At 38.0% G+C, this 21908-nt stretch overlaps 1 protein-coding gene across 1 annotated transcript in view; it reads left to right on the top strand.

Annotated features, from left to right (window-relative positions):
- The window catches only part of MTDH (metadherin), a 35091-nt gene extending 17322 nt beyond the window's left edge, over positions 1 to 17769 (top strand). The window contains exons 7-13 of the mRNA XM_056331422.1: positions 1163 to 1249; positions 3591 to 3689; positions 6005 to 6129; positions 6684 to 6803; positions 9112 to 9231; positions 13141 to 13297; positions 14883 to 17769. Coding sequence (XP_056187397.1) covers positions 1163 to 1249; positions 3591 to 3689; positions 6005 to 6129; positions 6684 to 6803; positions 9112 to 9231; positions 13141 to 13297; positions 14883 to 14953 — 779 coding nt within the window. The 3' untranslated portion in view covers positions 14954 to 17769. The remainder of the gene's footprint in view (positions 1 to 1162; positions 1250 to 3590; positions 3690 to 6004; positions 6130 to 6683; positions 6804 to 9111; positions 9232 to 13140; positions 13298 to 14882) is intronic.
- The last annotated feature ends 4139 nt before the right edge of the window (positions 17770 to 21908 follow it).

Genomic DNA, 21908 nt, shown 5'->3' with positions numbered 1-21908 from the left:
GTGTCTCACAATATTATTGTATCTAAGTTAGTAGGTGGTTGAAAAACTGGTCAGGCTTGAAGGTAGTGGTTAGTGAGTCCTATTCTGCCTGGAGGCTGGTAACAAGGGGGAATATCACAGGGCCCTGTACTTTAGAGTTGTCCTGTTTATTATCTTTATAAATGACCTGGAGGAGGCAAGGGAGTGTTAATCATCAGATTCCCAGATTACACCAAACTTGACTGGGGAGAGGGGAATCAGTTGATTTATTCCACATCAGGGGTGCCATCCAGAGGGACCTAAACCAGCTGGAGGAATGTGCTAACAGGAACCTCAGGAAGTTCAAAGAGGGCAAATGTGAAGTGCTACACCTGCGTAGGAAGCACCCCTGGCTGGGAACTGACTGGAGAGCAGCTCTGTGGATAAGGCGTCCTGGTGGACACCAAGCTGGACACAAAGAGTATTCTGGGCTGTATTAACAGGAACCAGTAGATTGGGGATAGTGATTTTTCCCTTCTTGGACCACATCTGGAATACTATGTCCAGTTTTGAGTGACCACTCACCCAATTAAATATGATTCTAAATAAAAGCTGCTGGTAGGTTTTATTAAGAATCACGTTCTAACCTTGACACTATTAGTGCCTCTGATTATTTCTGCTTAATTTCTACCGTACACTGAACAGTCAAGTATATCTTAATTTTTAAGCAATATGTCCTGTTTTGTCAAAAATTACTCTGAACTCAATTCTGTTCTTTAACCAATATACAATATGCTTCAAGATAGGTTTCATCTACAGATTAATAAATACTCATTTGGTAACTTAGATGATTGCAATAATGGGAAGAAGAATAATAGTGTGGGGCTCAAAACATTTACTTTTCTGTTCTGAGAAGTTTATATATACAAAAGGCTGTAGAGGGAAGATCTTAGAAAGCTTGAAAATAGATTCAAGCTGAGTGTTCATACAGTCTCATCTCGGTACTGATTTGCTGATGTAGTAAGCGAAATAATGCCCTCAGTTGTGTGAAATGTTAACAGAGCTGGACTGTCCACTGTTTTTCTGACCCTTTTCATAATGAAATAGTTAACTTTTTCAGTGTTGCCAACAGTGTGAAGTTTTTTTGTTGTTTTTTTTTCCTCCTCCCCCTGCTGCCACTACCACCACCACCTCCTTGCCACAGCTGCTTGGAATGTGGATGCAAGGATTAATACCTCTGAACAGAATTCTACTACTTTCTCTTCATTTGGATTAACTCCTGGAGTTTCTGGTACGTATGCCCTTGCAGACATGTTTCCACTCTTCTCTCCACCAGGTGGAAATAGAATTTGTCAAATGTTATTAATATGCATCTTTCTCATTGTTCTTTGAAAATAGTACTGGTAACTGGAAACAGGTAGAAGACACCTTCTATGAAAGCTTGGAAAACTTTTTTGTGATGCTGAAATTATGCACTGAAGTAATTTTTAAATCATAGAATAACTTCTGTTGGAAAATACCCTTAAGATCATCAATTCCAATCGTTAGCCCGGGACTACCAAGTCCATCGGTAAACCCTGTGAATAAGTGCCTCATCTACACATTTTTCTAAACACCCCCAGGGTTGGTGATTCCATCACCTCCCTGGGCAGCCTGTTCCAGTGCTTCACCACTTTTCAGTGAAGAAATTTTTCCTAACACCCAATCTAAACCTCCCCTAGCGTAACTTGAGGCCGTTTCCTATTGTCCTGTCACTTGTTATCGGGGAGACCTACCCCCACCTGCCTACAGCCTCCTTTCAGGTAGTTATAGAAAGCAGTAAAATCCTCTCTGAGTCTCCTCCAAACTAAACAACCCCAGTCCCTCAGCCACTCCTCGTAAGACTTGTTCTCGACTCTTTGCCAGCCTTGTTGCCCTTGAAATGGATGATCAAAAGCTAGATCAGCGATGTGTGGTTTTTTGAGTCTAAGTAATGGGCATAAGAGATTTCTCAGTGTTGCTGCATCTGAAGTTGGAGATGGGAAGATTGCTTTCTTGAAAAGTCCATTTACCCTGATATGCTGGGAGACTTTTTTTTTTTTTCCCCCTTCAAGGAACTGAAGCATTACTTTCAAAATAAGTTTCATAGGCAGGATTTGAAGTCTTTTCTCTGTATGACATGTGGGAAAGCTGAGCTCTGGGGTTTTCTGATTTTGAAGGATGAAAATGCTTTGGAGTGCAAACCTGGCTTCATAACAAATTCTGTGTGTTAATTTGCTGACACAAGTGCTACTGTGATGATTTTTTTTTTTAATACATATAATGAAGGGATCATATGTCAGGTTTTCTGCTCTTGCTTACTGAAGTTATTGGGCTTGCCATAGCTATTTTCTTCTAGGAAGTAGCTGGCCAAGTGCTTATGCATTTAGGATATACTTACTTGTATTGCAGTTTACAGTCTTTTAACTGTTGAACTTGAGCTCAGTATCCTACAGCTCAGAGTGCTTCATTCTCTATGCACATCTGAGCCAGGATAACAAAAATTATAAATGCCAAGGCCTAATTTATCAGACTTCCCAAAGGACAGTTCGCTTAATGAAAACTTACAGAAACCTTGTCTTAAAGAAAAACCAAAGTCTTAATTGTACAGAGAGTTGTAACAAAGTAACATTTCCCATGGAGCCACTTGAATTTAAGTTCTGTCTCTAGGCTAAAACTTAAAGTTTAATAAAGTGGGACAACAGGCTAAGATTCATCTGCAATACCACCATTCCAACTTTGAGAGAGAAGTGTGAAGACAGTGAAGTATATTAATCTTCTTTGCACCTTGGCTAACAATGTTGTGATGCAGAGTGACCACATGAATAAATATTTACTTCTCACTTGTGACTGGCTAGCAAAAAATGAGAACATGTTCATGTCATCTGAGGTATCTCTTGCAGAGGTGTTTATAAAATAGACTCAGGTACCTGTGGTTCTATTTAAACATCCTTTCCAAAGTAAGTCTCATCATAAAGTAATAAATTTGTCTCACCATTAAGGTTTTTTTGGTGTTATTGTTGTATAAAATGATCTGTTTGCTGTTGCCCTGTTTTTCTTAACATAATTATGTTAGATGTCTAACACTTTCAGTTACCATGATTGGTATTGGCCTTACTGTTTGTCATGCTGCTTTTATATGTTCCTGGAACTTTTTCCCAGAAATGAGAATTGGATTCTTAGTAATAAGTAACTTGATTGCTAGATCTGCAATGTAATTGATGAGGTTTCTTTCTAGTACTCTTTTCTTTTAAGCTTCTCCTTGTAAGGGTTCTTACTGATACAGGGTAATAATTTTTTTCTACCCATAAAACTTCATTGTATTTCTCAGTTTGAGGAGATTACTGCTATTCACCCTTGCCTCTTTTTTTCCCCCTCCCCCCCCTCATATTCTTCTCCTGACTTAATTTTGTCTTCCTTCTTCAGTTCCCTTGTTTTCTGAATATATGTCATTTTCAAGACCCTTGTAGTTTTCCTGTCCTGTGCAGTCCTTAGAATCAGACTTTTTTTTCTTTGAGCCTCCTGTCTTCCTTTCTTCCTTTGATTGGAATTTTTTCACCCGGGAAAACTGGGGAAGCTTGTTAACCTATGAGTATAATTTTATTGCCTTTCAGGATCCAACAGTGAATCAGTCTCTCAGGCTGGTGCTTCGGATTTTCAGTGGGATTTAAGTCATGCTCAACCCCCTGTTGATGACGAATGGTCTGGGTTAAGTATGTTCCTCTAAAATGTTCATAAAGAAAATTTTGTTAATTACTGTTACTTTATAGTCACTGTTACTTACCTACTTGTATTAGCCAATAGTGAGCATCTGAAGAACAACCTGGAACATTCCATTTCTGTAAAGCTAGTTGGCAGTTTGAAGAAAGCAGGAAGAAGTATTTTGACGAATGATAATAGAAAATGGTTAGTTTTTAGGAAAAATACTTGGACATTGAAATTCAGAAGGGAGAAAGCTCATGCATTTTAAGGTAGTTCTGGCTTTTGCTAGAAAATCTTGGTAATCAATTAAAACAGTCTTATTGCAAATGGTGAGAAAAATCTACTGCAAGTCGGCAAATGACATATTTAGCAGATTATATTTCATTCACAGAGTTTACTTTTACATGTTTGTACCTTACTGAAAACTTAACATGACATAAGGCACTTGTATTTAGTTTAACTTACTTTCTTGTTTAGAAAACATAGGGAAGTTCTTATGTGTATAGAAAGCATATGCAGGATAGAAGTCACAGAAATTACTTGGGAATTGTGCTAAAATTGGTGTTTCCTGTCCCCTTTTCCTTCCCTGCCAATTTTAAAATATTCTTGTAGTTCTTTATCACAGGGTCTCCCTGAACAGGGCTGTATTATAATAAAGGTACAGCCATTCCTAAATATTTCCTAGTGAAACTGCCTGTGAAGAAAGCTTCAGCCTTAAATTCACCATTTGAACTGCCTTTGTAATTGATAGCTTTATTCACTCAGCTCTGAGATTGTTTTAAGAAAAATAGTTTTGTGCCTCTCATTAGGTTATTTGCCTGAAACGTTGCTCAAGTTGACCAGAAAAGCTGCCTTGCATGTTATCTTCTCTATAAGAACAGCTTCCTGTTTAATGACTGCAAAAGTGGAATGGATTGATGCAGTCCTTGATTCCACTAGTTTTGTCATGCCTGCTGTGATACCAGGTTGTTTTGAAACTTCTCTGTTATCTTGTTTAAGGATGAAGGAAGCACATTTCAGTTAGTCATTTGAAAGTAATCGGGTTTATGTATTATCAAAACGTGATTTATTCACATTTTTGAGCATAGGATGTTTATGGCTGTAGCATCTGTAATCTGGTCATAGCTGTCAACTGATTCAAGTGAATGATAACAGAAGCAGGGAAATTGGCCTAAAACTTCCCATGTGGTACACAGATACAGCTTACTATATCAGGTTCAGGACAAGGAAATTAACTGTATGTACAAATAATACTTATTTTTATTATTAACAAAAATATTGGATTTTTTCCTTTAAGCAAGTAGTGAGAGGGCAGTAGGTATGTTATAATTTTATGTTGGGCAGTAATTTTTTCAAATCGGTAAATTTTAATTGTCCAAAGTAAATGTAATTGAGGTAATATTTTTATATGAAAGCAAGAAGTGGGAATCTATTATAAGTAATCTTGAGTTCTCTTAGTGTGTATCTGGTTTCATAATGTTTGCCAGTAAACTTAATTGTGCTTACTACTGCTTTTCATTTTGACTAATTTTCAAATGTTTAAACTGAATCCCACTGTGGTTGACAGACCAAGTTTGCCTCTTCTTCAGTTTGGCGTAGTCTGAGGGTGAGAAATATTCTTGATGTTAATATAAATGTGAAATGGCAGATGATCTTTTCCAGGGTGTTCTGGTTTAAAATTGGCTTGCTGTAACTTTCTACTAAACAGACAGTCTAAGGCTTAGATCTTCCTTTCAGAAATTTTTAATTTTTATATAACTCACCCTTTAAATCTGTTACTCCTTTGTGACAACATAAATATGTACCATCATAAATGAACTATAGCGAAATGGAGTAGGGACTTAGTCTTAGAAAAAATAAGGTTGTTAAAAAATGTCAGCGTTACAAGATGACTTTTGGCTTGATAAGATTTACTGTCAGATATATCACTCGTAAAGGATTCTTACTGAGGTAAGATTGATCAGTGTTACAGTTCACCTTAATTTTTTTGCAAACTAGGAAGAAGGTTTAAGATAGAGTACAACTCTCAAATTTTGTTCTTCTTCATATAGTGTAGAAAAGTACCTCAAAGCAATTGCATCGAGCTTGCTGCTGCTGTGACTAGTTTGCAGTCTGATTGCTCTGTAAAATGTCTTGCTCGTTACTTATAAAAGTCTTCTAGCTGTCATTAATATCTTTACATTTTCCAGAAATACATGAAATGAATGTTTATATTTTGCTATAAAGAAGTGGGTTTATGTATAGATTTTTTATTACTATTTTTAAACTGTCAAAGAGCACCTGAAAAGTATGGAGATGTTCCTGAAAATATTTTTAATCTTTGTAGACGGACTTTCTTCAGCTGATCCCAGCTCTGATTGGAATGCACCAGCAGAAGAGTGGGGAAACTGGGTAGATGAAGAAAAAGTTGCTTCTGTTCCTCAGCCTGAAGAGATACCTGATGTTCAGAAGGTAAAAGGTGATATTTTCTCCTTAGCTCCAAGACTTTGCCTTTACCACTACTATTTCTTAAAGTAACTTAAAGGTGATGATAAAGGTAATCTCTCATCTCTTTTACACTGGTAAGAGTAGCACAATTCTTGAATTTATAGGTAGAGAAGGAAAATACTCAATGTTGTTACTGAGAAAATGGAAGCCACTTAGCTCCATGTCAAATTTTACTGTCTCACCATAATATAAGGATTACCTTATTGTTGTAGACTAAGAGGATTTAGATCTGTTTTCATAAATACTTCCTAACAATATTTAATTCTTTCTATGAAAAACAGCATTTCCCAGGAGTACATGATGCTCTGTTACCTTTTTCATTCCCAACCCTGTACCTATATTGCCAGGTAGCATTTAAAGAATGTGGTCTTCCTAAAATGAACTAAACAGATAAGATTGTGTTCATTTATACTTCTATATGCAATTAAATTCCTTATAGTTATTAATTTGTTTAGTCTATAGAAGATGTGTTTCACTGTAATTTTTCAATGCTAAAGAACTTGTATTCCCTTATGAAGACTTCAGATAATGAAAGAGAAAAAGCAGAACCAATACTTCAGAGTTCTACAAGTGGCAAGTCCAAGAAAAAGAAGAAGAAAAAGAAGAAGCAGGGTGAGGAAGCTAACTCTCCTGCACAGGTAAATGGAACAAAATCTGGATAATCGAAAAGGCAGTTGTGAGGAATTCACAAAACCTTATTTTTATGTATTAGTGTCTGAAGCAAAAATTATTTTTGGGAAATTCTTTTCCTGATGATATTGTTTACTTATAAATTGTCTACTGTTGTTTCTCAAGAGTTAAAGTAATCCTTCTCTTATTAGTATTTCTTTTAATTTTAATTATTCTGTGTTTGGCTTGTGAATCCAATGTAGGGTTGCTGGATTTATGGAAAACATGAAGTATGTGGAAAGTATTTATCCTGAATTATTTATTTTCTATCACATCAGGATTCTGTACTGTAGGGATGCTTCCAGGAGGAGCTTTCCTCTACATGGGAAGTCTTCTCGTCCTGTCTTTTGGAAGACAGCTGTCTTGGACATGGCTAGCTAGGAGAATGAGAGAAATTGAAGGTTTCTCTTAGGCTATCTTAAAGTACAATTCTATGAGAATATAGTGGTTTTCTGGAGTACTGTCGTAACTTGATTTATGTGAAATGGCAAGTATCGATGCCTCGAACTCGGTAGGTGGAGCTATTGGGAGTCAGATTTGAATGAGGTAGTATTTGCAAACTGAGGATAGTTGGAGTTTTCTGTTACTTAAATAGCTTTTGAAGAATTACATGGAAACAGAGTTTTGTAAAAATAGAAAAAGCAGATCACGCTTCGTTTGGCAATTGAATAGTGTTTGAATATGTGAAGACAAGTACTTTCCTAATAGGAAAAAGGTTTTAATAGCTCGTGCTCAGAATATATCCTGCTTCTGCTTGTAGTAGCAGCTATTCATAATTTGCATTGTTTACAAAATGTTAAATGCTCAGTTGAATCTGACAAGGTGAATTGGAGAGAGGGAAAGTGTCGCTTTGGATTTGCTTTTTATCATGATTGTGTTTTCAGTCTGAGATTTTATTAAAACAATTATAAAAGGTTAAATTCAAATTACATATAATTATTTTAAAGTTGTCTATGTGGAGGTAGATATTTGTGCCAATTTGCAGTTTCTTGTGAGGCAAATTAAAACTGAGGGTACTAGTATTGCAATTTTTTTGTAATTGAAATCTGTCATGTTCTTGTATCTTCAGTGACTCTTAAGTGTTTAAAGTCAAGATTAATATGTTATGGTTAACAGGTGTTTGTGGATGTTTTGCATGGATCTTGAGGTCAGTGAGTGCGTTCTGAAATAGAGGTTTTTTCTGTTGCCTGTGAGCTGCCTTTTAAGTTGTATTTGTCAAATGGAATCTTACTGTTTGTATTAGGATAGTTAGATCCATTTATTCTACCCATTGGTCTCCAACCATTCTGATTTTGTTACTTTTTCATTCAGTCCATCAGTCTGAGATCATCAGTTTACAGAGGAATTTTCATGTTTATTAAATTTTTATGGAAAACTAGGGGGCGCTGCTTGATAGGAGCAAAGAGAGCTGTTAATACATCACAGATAAGTTATCATTGTTAATTCATATATTTATCCCCTGAAAATGAACACGTTCACTTAAACACCATCTTTCTCACTGATTGTACTTAAGTCGTTAACACATGTTTGTTGACTTCAGTGTTTGTCAGGGCAGTGGAAGCTACCTTCAGAGTTAGCTGTTAGGCAGTATGTTTTCTTTGCTGTGAAGAATCAACAGACCTAAGCTATGGCTGCATTTTTCACAGGGTTCTGGGGGAAGTAAGTGAAGGAACAATGTTTCAAGAGGTACTTCCAGCTTAAAACTGGAGACCTGTGTTCTATTTACTGTTCACCACCACAGAATTCTTCTGGTGCTATAAAAAATGTAACCTAATTCCTCATGCAAAACGAAAACTTTCACCATTAGAGTGTTTAAGGAATAAAGGTTGAGACTCTCGGATACTTTGGGTATATTTTCAGTTTCTGTGTGTTTTGCTTGTAACAAAGCAGAGTTGAGGGCTGTCAAGTCTCATTATACTTTTACAAAGTTTTTAGAGTAACTGCAGTTTAGTTTCATATCATAATTTCACAGGAGTGTGAAGTGTCATTCATTCAGACATAGCAGGATTTTTTGACAGTGAATTGCATGAAGAGTACTGCTTTCTGAGCTTTATTGGGTTCTATGGGTATTTTTCTATTACATTCTATAAAACTTGAGTGTTAGTGTAGACTAGTGTCAGCCCACTACTTTTTTTTTTTAGGTATTTTAAGATAGATTTTCTTAGTTGAAGTTGATCATGGCAAAAAAACTGATATGCAGGGAAGAAGAGTCAGAATTTTACTGCAAACACAAGCTCTTTCTGGTTTTTTTTCCCTTCCCCTCTGCCCCTTTTGTAGGACACTGAAGAACTGGATAGAGAAGCTGGAGAGGAGTTTCGGGAGGATACCTCAAAAGTTCAGCCACAGCAGGAAATAGCTTTTTCTCTGAAGACCATGAGTACTAGTGAACCAGCTAAGGTAGGGAAACAAAATTGGATACAAAATTGGGTTTATGTTACAATTTTGGATTTGGAAGTGCTCAAACTTCATTGAAACATTAATTTGTGTAGGTAAAGTTACAGTAAGAATACTGTTTCAGGCTATATGTTTATGAATGTAAAGGTGATTGAGAGGTTGAATTTTAGATATGTTAGTTACAAGTTTTGCGAAGCAGTATCTTCTAAATCAGTGGTCACTTTCATGACTGTCAAGTTATTTTCTTGTTTGAATATTCAAGCAATAGTTTAAAACTTTGAAATACGGAAACCGAAGAACTAATGGGTCCGAGCACAAGACGAATAGCGTTTTTGCTGTTTCACTGCAACAAAACAAACTGTTACTGGCTTACTGTATTCTGACTTAAATACAGTCTAGACTTTATTTTCAGTGGGTGTGCTGGGCTTAATGTTAATGACTGAATAAGAAAAGGTTTTATTTAAACTAATTAACAGACTGTTTGCTTCAGCTCACAGTTGAAACAGATTCCAGACAATACAAGTTCTTTTTAATCCTTTTCCAAGTAGGAGCTTTTTTAGATACTGTTACCCTACAAGCATCATTGTAGGAAGAAGTAAAGTATTTAATATTTCTAGTGGTGTTGGGTTTGCATTCCATAAAGGGTGAATAATACCAGTGAGACAGTTTGGTACCAAAGAGTATCTGTCAGAATATTGAGTTTTAATTGCTAAACACTTGTTTTGTAAAAGATAACAAGGTCTTAAAATTCAAATGAAAATATTTAGAATGGAATCTTTTACAAGAGGCTGCAGGTAATCGATGAAAAAGTACAGAAAGTGTTTATTGAGAACACGTGCCTTGAAAAGCACATTCAGACATACTTTCAGCGTATTCTAAATATCCTGCATCAAAATACTACTATATTTGTTCCATTTAGGTTCAGTTCAGCCTTAATTCAAGGTTAGCAAAAGCTACCTGGTCTATCTGACTAGTGCAAAGTTGAGTTTTGTGGTTTTTGGTTTTTTCAAGATGTATCTAAAAAAAATAATCTGTTTATGTGTGCAAGTGGCTTTATTCCTGGCAGTGTGTGTGTTATGAAAGATAATGTATTTGCTTGTGATTTATTTATTTATTTGTTTTGTGTTGGAGGCCATAGTTGAAAAAGCGTAGACAGGAAATTAGTTTAGATTGTGACATCAAGGTGGGTGGTGTTGACATCTAGAAAGAAGTGTAATGGTGTGTCCCAAAAGGCTAGGTTTTGCTCTTTGGAAATCTAAATTAGTTTGAGAAATACTTTTCAGCTACATGTAATGATTCTGTTGGTCTGCAGTTAGGTACTCTATTGTTTTTTCTCACAAGGTGTTGGCACTGCCAAAATACCAGCTAGTTTCAGTAGACTTTGCTCAATTGTTTAGTGCTTAAAACCATATACAACTTCCTCGGTGATTTGATGGCATCAGCTCTGATGCAGACCCACACTGTGCACTGTTTTGGGGGGGCTTGAGTGCTCCTGTTTTTCTTGGGTCTTAAATTCAATCTGCTCATACATGTGCCTCTATATAGCTGTGTTAGGGGCAATTTTGTGAGACAAGACATAGTCTGTATTACAAAGACTTGCTGGGGTGGGGGGCCAGGCAGAAGACAAAAAGATTACTAATGACATTCTCTGGAAGTTAGTTGGACTTGGGAAAGGATGATTTATGAATTGTTGCATCTGACAATGCCTGTGGTCTTTATCAAGTCTCCTTGCTATCAGATTTGGCTTCATTGTAATTTCACACATGCAGAGATGCCTTCTGATATTGTTTGACTTGGCTGTTACAAAAAGTTTTATAAACAAGTCTGTGACTGATGTTGTGAAATTGTTGACTTAAGTTTCCAAGGTAGGTAATCTAGTCTTGAGCAAATGCCTCAAAACATGAGAACCAAACATGAGGAAAAATAAACTGAACACAAATAAGTTACTATCCAGAATATCTTCGTAAAGACCAGAAACAGCTGAATGTTGAATGCGTCTGGTTTTTATCTGGTGGTGATATTTTTCCCATGTTATACACTGGGTTGTGTGGAAACCTTCAGTGTTCTGTCAACAAGCACAGGTTTTGAATTAAGAGATCTCTTTGGAAACACTTTATTTGTAAGAGTCTCACAAGTCACTGCTTCATTAATAAATTGTAAAACTATGCACATGCTTATTTGATAATACAAATAGTTTTTGTTCATGGTTTCAGGCTTCCTTTCTGAACTGGTTTATTAACACAGAATATCCTAGCAAAGAGTAGTACCTAGTCCTTAATGTTTGGTATCACTTTCCGCTTCCCCTCATCCAAAATTCAGACAGAAGTATGTTTTTTAGAAAAATGGCCATATAATGTTGTATGTACCTGTTTAGTTACATTTGTGGTAATACTGCATGCTTTAACATTCAAGCTGCAACATGTTTGTAAGTCAGCCAGAGACAGCTGTGTGCCACTTAAATCTTGATTGAGTTGCTTTACCTGCAGGTGGAGAGTGAATCTGTCCTGATGAAAAGATGATACCAGTGATTTGAATCAATTACCTTGCAGAACTAGGAGCTTTAACTTGTCCTTGTTTTAGAGGCCACATGCATTTTGTTGAAACTCGTATTTATGTAGCTGATGATTGCTAACCATTAGACAACATACGAATTGGCTAAGCTTGGAAATCCTGTAAGATGGGAGTTCATCAGCATGGTTGATATAAAAATCAATATTATCATGTTTTCAGTAGATAAGAGAAATATTGCAATTGTAGTTATTAACAAACTTGTTTCAGTTGATGTGCAAGGGCACAACAAACTCCTTTATTCATAAAAGGTTAGCAAACTGCTACTCTCCAAATTTGTGTTGGGTTCTTTCAATTAAAACTGTTTAACTTCTTGCTCGGTATGATAAAGTAAAAAACACTTAGCATTTTGCTCTTTTGTATGTTCTGACAACATTTTTTAGATGCTTACATTCGTAATGAAAACAGTAAAAACTGGTGACCATAATGTCGGATCTGCGTACATCCACATCAAGAGCTGGATGTGGACTGCACTGTTCTGTTGTGGCGGTTCCCGGTCCTGGCTGTTGTGGCACAACTACAGCCATAACTACTTAATGACATCCTAAAGTTTGGGATTTATTACTTGACTGAGGCACTGTTTTCTAAAATACTCTTCTTTGAAGCTGTTTCTCAGTGGGTTGCCTGCTGTTGGGGTCATATAATTTTATGATCTGGCTTTCCTATTGGAATGTCAAAATGTTTTTTGCATTTTGAGTTCTGTTTTACTGTACTTGAATTCCAGTAAGTGCTACATGGGAAGCTACAGTTAGATCTTGTCTCTGCAGTGGTATCTTTGAAATAGACTGGATAATTGGAGAATACTAGGAATGTCTTACTAGGCAGTTATTCCTGCAGTAGTTTCCACTGAAATACTTCCTGACTGCTGTCACAAATAGCTGTTATTCTAATATAAGCATACAGAGTGTTTTGAGCAGTTGACAGGAATGAATGCAAATACTTCCTAAATATTATAAAAAATTGTTTTATTTTCATTTGAGTTGTGTATTTGGACCTACACAGCTTGCCTGTTTGCTTTGCAAAAAAAAATGTTTTTGTGTCACCATTTTGCATCTCTTTTGAAGATGTATGTATTATAGGACCTCTCTAGGATCTTAGTGATTGTTATCCTTTTCTTGGCATGTCACATTTTAAGAATTCGTGTGGTTTGTTTGTATGCAACTAAAAGTTTTGGCACTAGATGGCAGTCATAGTCTTGCAGCCTTGATTTAAAATGTTGAAGGATTTTAATATTGGCTTAATTTTTTCAATGCTATCTTTCCAGCAGCTGCTAAGTATACCACCAAAATAACACCGCATAGGAGTGTTTTACTGTTGTATGACTTTTTTCTGTTTTTCAAATAGCCTGAGGAGGCTCCTTCACTTGCTGTTTCTACTGAGCCATCTGTAATTGTATCACAGAGCGATTCTGACAAGATGGCTTCCCAAGTGCCACAGATGCTGCAAGAGACAGATGTTTCTAGTCCCAATATTAAGCAAAACAGTGTGCCTCCTCCACAGAGTAAGTATGTTTCATTACAATTCATTTGTCTGAATTCAGGGTGTACTTTTTTCCCATAGAGAGTATATAGTTACAATGTTTTGCCCTGAGTTTCAGGTTTAATGTGCCATATCGGGTACTGTTTCATTTCTATATCTTGCTGTATTTTAGCTTTTGTTGAAGTACTTTGACAAATGTGCTTCCACTGTGAGGAAAAACTGGCTTTGTAGGCTTGGATGACTGAAAATGTCTGTTGGCTTTGTCCAGTCCTTAACAGACATTTGGAAGTACTCCTCACCATCAGGACTGGAGCTCCATGCTGTGACTTAAGTAGTTCTGCCACCCTGTTTCAAAGGCCTGCTTGTGAGTCTTCAGTGGAATAGATTGGTACTAACATAGCAGTTGACAGGATGTTTGTTTGGAAAAAAAAAAATATAAGCAATTAAATTTTCTTTTTGACTTCTCAACTTGGGTCATTAACATCTTTTTTGATATACTTCCATGGAATGTAGTAGTCATGAAGGAAAACGGGTGCTAATAAGACAGTGGAAAGGTAATGGCTAATGCACTTATTTTTGTTGTAGCCTAACAGCACGTATGTCAGGCTGAACTACTGCAGGTATATTGCTTTTCAAAATTATGTTGTGCCCAGAGATGTCAAACATATACTCTGCATTACTCTGCAAAAGCGCTTGTAGTGAGGTACTTGCCCAGTAAGACAGAAAAATTGGAAGGGAAGTCATGATGTGAAAGGCATTGCTTAAAAAAAAAAAGTTGTTTGAATTACACTTTGAAATGTCATTATTAATCTCATTAAATAAGAAGTTCCTGGCTAAGTGCTGAAGTACTATATCTGTCCCTAATGACTGTAGAACAAACTAAATGGTTTCATAATATTAGTCTTATTCAACCACTCTAGTTGGCTTCTTGGTTTTGAATATATTAAACAGAATCTTTCAAGTCAGTGTATCAGTTTACAACTTTTTTTTTTCTAAAATATGAAGGGTTTTGTGACTGATTCATGCCTTAACAATTGAAAGAACATCTCTAATGTTCAGCATAGAAAGTGCTTTACCCAATTTACCACTTTTGACAACTAGCATGTTTTAAGGTAATCTCTTTTAATAAAACAGCATAGTACTTTTTTATTTGATTATGGGTTCCTTGTAACCACATCTTTACATAACATTGTTTTTAAAAACACTTTTGACATGTCACATTTAGTGGTTAAAAGCAGTGTAATCTGATAAAAGTGAACGTTTAATGTCAATTGTGTACATGTACATTATTTCCAGATGGCCAAAAAATGATGACTCTACTGTAAATAATACATTTGCAAAGGAACAACCTTTGTTCTGTATCACTCTATGTAATTGTGGTGTAAAAAAGTAGGTTGAAATTAGCAAATGTTGTTTTAGATGCGCTTCAAATTAGACTATTTGGGAGAAGCAAGTAAATATAACTCTTCCTTCAAAAATTATGCTAGTTGATTGTTCTGAATTACATCATAATAATGTGGGGTGTACTGTCCAGGATTTTAAAAGTCAAACTTTTAAACTGTGTAAACTTACTCAGTCCTGACACTGTAGTTGTGTTTTATTTTTAGCAAAGTCTGAAGAAAGCTGGGAATCCCCCAAACAAGTTAAAAAGAAGAAAAAAGCAAGAAGGGAAACGTGAACTTCCTGAAATGGACATGTGTTGCTGAATATTGTCATGAAGATTATGCTGTTTATGCAATAATTTGTGAACATGTACAGAATTTTATATAAGTTTCAAACAATTTTTAAAAACAGAACTGCTGTGAACACAAACATCTTTAAAAAGGAATCAGAGGAAAGTAACTTTATGATATAGCAAACAGAACATGCTACATTTGAAAGACATTCTGAAGAGTCTGTTTTTCCAACTTTTGGAGAGAAATCTTAATTAAAAACTGGTTTTACAACACAGTGCCCTGTTTACAACAGATTATACTCATCTACAGCTGCGGATAAAAGATTAATTTCAAGGAAGGGTTTTCTGTAAAAATAATTGTCTGTACAATAGTGGGTGTTTCTTGCGCCTCTTAAGAGTGATGCATTAGAAGCACAGAATGTCAACCATTTGAATTTGTTTCATGCCTAAATTAAAGTGCTTTGATTAAATACATAATCTGCCATATCTTTACAGTAAGTTGGTTAGCAAGTCTGCTGGCTATTACAGGAATCACAAGTGCAAATCATTAACCATTTGTACAGTCAGACCTTCATGGTTTATTATATGAAGTTAACACAATAAACTGCTTTGGGTTAAAAGTTTGAGAATGTGATTTGAAACTTGAGTATGGTTCATGAAGTTATTTTTGATAATGTCTATTACCTTACTTGAATTATTGAAGATAACAGTATATTTTTAAGAATGCAGTAATGTGCATAAAATTGATTTTCTCCTTCATTCCCTACTGTTCTTGGTTGATTCCAACTCCCATCTAAAACTGTATTCTTTCAACTTTTAAATTCATGGAATGAATTGAAATCACATATTCCCTTCCCTTATTTTTTTAACTTACCATACCCAGTTCTGTTCTGTTCTCTATTACTAAAACTCTGAAGAAAGCAAAGTCGAGGGGAGTTTCCCTCAAAAATTATTTGGGATTTCAGAGATCTGTTGGAGAGCTGGAGTGGCTTCAGACAGCTTTAATTGACATTGTCAAGACCAGTTATCAGGAACACATTTTTTTACTGCCTTAACCTGTAGTATGTAGAATGTGTCTAGACTTCTGGACAGGAGTTAGTGTTTTTATATTAAAAAAAAAAAAATTCATGCAAGTATAGCAGTTGTAAAATAAAGACCATTTCCCGCTTGAAACTGTTAATTAAAATGGTGTTTAAGATGTGTTGTCATTTTCAGGCACTGTGTAATTACATGGTATCAAACTGGCAGATGTGTTTGTGACTGTAAGGTGCATGCTCAGCCATGTACACTGTAAATAGTCTTTACAAAAATTTGATAAGGATGGTAATTAACATCACCTGGTAAATTCAGTTAAAGAGCCAAGATTTTTTTTAAATGATTGACTTCTGGTTTTGTGGCACAAACAGAATTGTTAACAGCTGTAACACATAGTACTGATCAACGATCTTGTACTCTTAACTGTACTTGACTGTTCAACAGTATTTCAAGGCGAGAATAATTAATGCAGCAAGCTGCTTTTAATTGTACTGAAAATACGCCTTGCTAACGGAGAGCTTTGCTAATAAATGGATACTAACTTGCACAGGTATTAACCCCTGTATATCAGGAACATATGACACTCTAAAATTTATTTGTTAAAAATAAATCGAGCATGTTGATGATGTTGATTTATTTACCGGGAAGGAGTAATGCCTGAGACTGATACCTGTCAAGATTGCTGTAAAATAAATTTAGAACTGAAGTACAGCTTTTCAAGGAGTACCTTAAGGCAGACACTAAAATAGTGTATTACAAAGTTATGCCGAGTCCTTTGCGTGTAAGTAACGTTATAACTTTACTTCATAAAGGTTAAAAAAAATACTTTTTGAATTCAGGTTTGTAACTTATGTCTGAAATGTCTGTTTCCAATCTGTATGTTGTGCTACGAGAGACTTCTGTAGAAAACATGAAGACTTTATGTAATGAGAGGTACTACCCAAGAGCTTTCACTGCATAAATTCTTTCTTTTTTCTTTTTTCTTTTTTTCCCCTCTGGAAGATAAAATTGATATTTCTGGGTTAGTAAGCTCTAGCTCTTTAATAGCTTGTCATTTTGGAAAAAAGAAACAAACTAGCTAACAACATAGGAACCCTGCTATATTAACTGCTACTACTAAGCAGGATCATATAAATACATAGCTTTCCTTTCAAAATGTTGTTACCTATTTAGCAGCACCTCTTACTGTTTTCTTAATGTGCAGTTTCAACGTCTTAGAAAGTGAAACTTGCTTTATTTGACATTCATTAAAGAGGTAGTAACTGTATAGCATATTGTCTATAAATAGAAACTTGGTTATCTATGTACTGTCATGTTTCTATGACTCAAGCAGTGGTTAGTCTTAATGATACACTGAATCCGGTCTCTGGTACTTGGATAGAAAGACAAAACACCATTTAAAGAAACTTAATCATTTTTTCTTTTTTCTTCTTTCTTTTTCTTTTTTTTTTGGTGTTGAATGCATGGAATGGCTTCATGAATCCAATATGTTGGGTTTTTCTAAATACTCTGGAATTATTTGTATGCGTAATTTAAACTTGTTGTGATGATGTGTAATTGGATAGTCATGGCATATTTTTATTTCTTGTGGGGAGGGAAAGGTGTACAGAATTCATACGTGCTTGTTACGAAGGTAACAACTGTGCATTGGTTTGGAGGGGGGTGAAAACTGTATTTCTGATGCCCTTTTAGAAGTCTAAAGAAAAAAAGTGCAAGAAAAGCACTACTTTAATATTTACTAAGAAAGAATGTACATATTAAAAACATTTCAAACTTTATAGAAATACTTCTAGTACTGTTGTGTTGTAACTGAATTGTATCTCATTGGAAACTGTCTTTATTAATAGCTCCTAGCCATGGGAATAAGGCTTTTGAAAAGTGCAGATGTCAGAATACATGGCTTAAGGAGACTTTCAGCTGTTACCGTAGTTGTTTTGCCTTTAAATGACTCAAGTTGATTGTCAGTCAAGATTTCAGTTTGAAAAAAGTTCAAGTCTGCTGCAGCCACTTCTTCTGAGTCTCCTTCTGGTGACTGCTGAGTACCAATGAAGGATAGTCAATTTTCCATGCCAGTATTGAAAGGTTTCTTTTGTTCTGCTGTAAATGGAAGAAAAAAACTAAAAAATGCAACTAGTTCTTAAAAGATACTGTTAAAATTATTTTACTTTTAAAATTCCAAGTGCATTTCTTCAGTGGGGGTGGTGAGCCCCTGGCAGGGGTTGCCCAGAGCAGCTGTGGATGCCCCATCCCTGGCAGTGCTCCAGGCCAGGCTGGATGGGGCTTTGGGCAGCCTGGTCGGGTGGAAGGTGTCCCTGCCTATTGCAGGGGGGTGGGAGCTAGATGACCTCTGTCTCTTCCAACCCAAACCCTTCTGTGACTTAAGAACTGAGAGCATCAGTTGAGTGAATTTGGGTGGGGGGAAGGAGCAGGAGGAGCTGCGTGACCAATAGTTCTTAAGCTGAAAGTAGTGCGGTATCACTGCACCTCAGATTTTATTCCCTGCAGGACTAACAACTGCTGTTAGTTGGGGTGGATGTTGGGAGTGAAGTGGGAGAACTCTTACTTTGTCAGATGGAGGGGATTATTTTTTTCTGTACTCTATATCATGTTAATAGTTCATATACTGTTTCTACTGAAACTTGGTAGAATTGCTAAAATCGTCTAGTCTTCATAGTAGCTTCCTTCAGTTTAAGAAACTATTGAACCTCTGCTCTTACAAATATCTGGTTAGTCATACCAAGCAACGTTTCTGGTTCACTGAAAATCAAGTTCTTAAATTATGATGTCTCTAATTTTTGTGTATTCTGGAAAAGAAAATTGCATTCAAAACTCATTAACATTCAACTCCTGGTTTCAGGGTCTCATACAATGCTCTTAAAACAAACATACTTAGGAGTATCTGCAGCTCAAAGCAAGTACATTTTCTGTCCTAATTGTAGCATCAAGTGACCTGTTAACTTGGCTCAGTATTTTTAATTCAGTCAATGGCAGAGGGTAAGTCATGGACCACTCAGAACTGGATCACCGCAATGAACTCCTAAAACAAACTAGTTAAGAGACGGTTCCGTGTTTCCTCAGGGATAGAAAGTCCTTTCCACACACCATGTTTCCACTTAGTTGTTCAATAGGCTCTGACTTGCATTTAAATGATTCCTTACTTCAAGTATCTGATGAAGTATAAACCACTTTGTTACTGAGAGCTTTGCTTTCAGAGGCCCTTCTGACTAAGGCTGTCACAGCTTGTTGTGACTGTTTCCTTGCCCATCCTTACCTACGTGGCTAATGAACAAAGTCATGCCTTGAGCGGTAGCTGCAGTGGAAGCTCTGGGTGGGGGATAACTCTTCTGATGTGATACTGTCATTTGGGGTCACTCATTCTTGGACGGCCAGGCTTTAATGTGTCTTTTGAAGAGGCACGCTGGACTGGAGACCAGTGTCTTTCTGAGGCTTAGCCAGTCAGAAGAACAGGAGCTCTATCAGCTCCTGGTCCTTCTGCTGCCGAGGGGCCGAGCGGCTGGGTGTGTATCCAAGGAGATGTACAAGCTTTGTTTCAGCTCTCAAGTCTCCGAAGGCGTTAAGAAAGATCTGTAACCTTGCATTTTCACCTATACACATAAGCAGCTATTGTATGTGGAAAATACCTGCAGCCATGTCTGAAATTACTACAGAATGAGTTTTCTCAAGAAGGGAGGGATTCTATGGGGACCTTCCATGGAGGATAAACAAACTAGTGAGTGCTGGCAGTTTCTCAAGAATGCTTTCCTGGAAGCACAAAAACAGATCATCCCCTTTAACGTAAGGGAAGTAGGTGGAGCAAGAGACCCCCTTGGCTTTGCTGCAAGCTTCTGAGCCTGCTCAAAACCAAAACAGTAGCGTACCAGAGATGGAAAGGCAGACAAATACCCATTGAGAGCCACAAGGGCATTGCCAGGGTGTGCAGAGATGCAGCTAGAAAAGCAAAAGCTCAGCTCAAACGGAAATTGGCCAGACATGTCAAAGACTACAAGGAAGGGTTCTTCAGGCACATAAACAACAAGCAGAAACAGAAGGGAAACGCTGGCCCGCGGCTCAGCGTGGCGGTGCGTTGGTCACCAGCAGCACTGCAAAGGCAGAGGTTCCCAGCGCGTTCCTCACCCCTGTCTTTGCCAGCGCTTCTGGGCCCCAGCCCCGGGAACAGGAGCCCAAGTTGGTGCAACCACGGACCAGCGTCAGCGAAGGAAGAGCCGGTGTGTGCACAGTTACAGGAGCTTGGTCCTGCAAATCCACCCAAGGGTGCTGAGAGCTGGCTGGTGTCGTGAGGCCAGAAGACTGGAAGAACCTCCCGTCACCCCCATCTTCAAGAAGGTCTTAAAGGAGGATCCAGGAAGTTCCAGGCCCATCAGCCTTACGTCGGTCCCTGGGAAAGTTGTGGAACGATCCCCCAGGAGCTGCCGCAAGGCAAGTGAAGCACGTGGCTGGGAAAAGCCAGCGCGGATTCACCAGGGGCAAATCGTGCTTGAGAGACCAGATCGCCTTCCACGACAACGCAGCCCGCTCGGCTGATGTGGGGCGAGTGGTGGGCACTGTCTACCTGGATTTCTCCAAGGCTTTCGAGTTCCCCACAGCTTCCCCCAGGAGAAGCTGATGCTGCGGCCCGGAGAAGTGGCCCAGCAGTGGGTGGGGAACTGGCTGCCCGCGCCCAGAGGCTGGTGGTCAATGGCTCCTCTTCACACTGGCAACCTGTCACGAGTGGGGTCCCCCCGGGTCGATACTGGGCCCAACGCTGTTTGATATCTTTGTAAGTGATCCAGATGATGAGGTCAGGCGTACCTGGTGGAGTTTGCTGGTGATTCCAAACTGAGTGGGGAGGTGGCCACTTTGGAAGGGAGAGCCACCCTGCAGGAACTGGCTGGGAGAGTGGGCTAACAAGAGCCTTAAGAAGTTCAGCAAAGACAAACGTAAGTCTTGCACCGGGGAAGACACAATCCAGGAGCGCAGCACAGCTGGGATCTACCCGGCTGGGGAGCAGCTCTGTGGGCAGGGACCCGGGCCCTGGTGGACAAGAGCTCAGCGTGATGAGCAGTGTGCTGCTGCGGCAGAGCAAGCAGCGGGGTGCTGCGTTGCATCAACAAGGGCATCACCAGCACACAGAGAGAAGCCATTTTACCACCCTACCCAGCACTTGTCAGGTCACACCGGGAATACTGTGCTCACTTTTGGTCCCCGCTGTGCTAAAAAGACATGGACGGGCTGGAGAGGGTCCAGAGAAGGGCCATGAAGATGACCACAGGACTGGGAAGCCTGCCATGTGAGGAAAGGCTGAGAGAACTGGGTTTGCTCAGCCTTGAGGAAAGAAAGCTTAGGGGAGACCTTATCGCCGTGTTCCAGTATTTAAGGGTGGCTACAAAGAAGATGGAGACTGCCTTTTTACAAGGTATCACATGGAAAAGACAGGGGTAATGGGTCAAAGTTACTCCTGGGGTGATTCCCGTTGGACACAAGAGGACCATTTTTCACCACGAGAACAGTCAGCCATTGGAATAATCTCCCCGGGGAAATGGTGGATTCCCCAGCATTGGATCTTGTAAGATATGGATGGACAGGGTGGCGGGCCATCTTGTGTAGACCATGCTTTTGCCAGGAAAGGTTGGAAGAGATGATCCTTGAGGTCCCTTCCAACCTGGTAGTCTATGATCTCTGGTTACTGTGAAATGAGGCAACATCTTTCTGAAGGGGAGAGGGACAATGCTGAAGCCGTCATTACAATTTATGAAAAGCCACAGGCTGGTTTCTAGCTTGGCTGCAAGAGTTAAATCATCCTGACTTAAAGTGATGTTATTTGTAGCTCAAACCAACTAAATAACTAAAAGTGGAAAATTAATTAGTTTGCTAATGAACCTATTTCCTATATAAATTCCCTATTTGTGTACACTGTGATTAGGTA

Source organism: Falco biarmicus, chromosome 3 (genome assembly GCF_023638135.1).
Source record: "Falco biarmicus isolate bFalBia1 chromosome 3, bFalBia1.pri, whole genome shotgun sequence".
Lineage (NCBI taxonomy): Eukaryota > Metazoa > Chordata > Aves > Falconiformes > Falconidae > Falco > Falco biarmicus.
The sequence above is the reverse complement of the archived record's forward strand: the minus strand, read 5'-3'. Positions and strand labels throughout refer to the sequence as shown.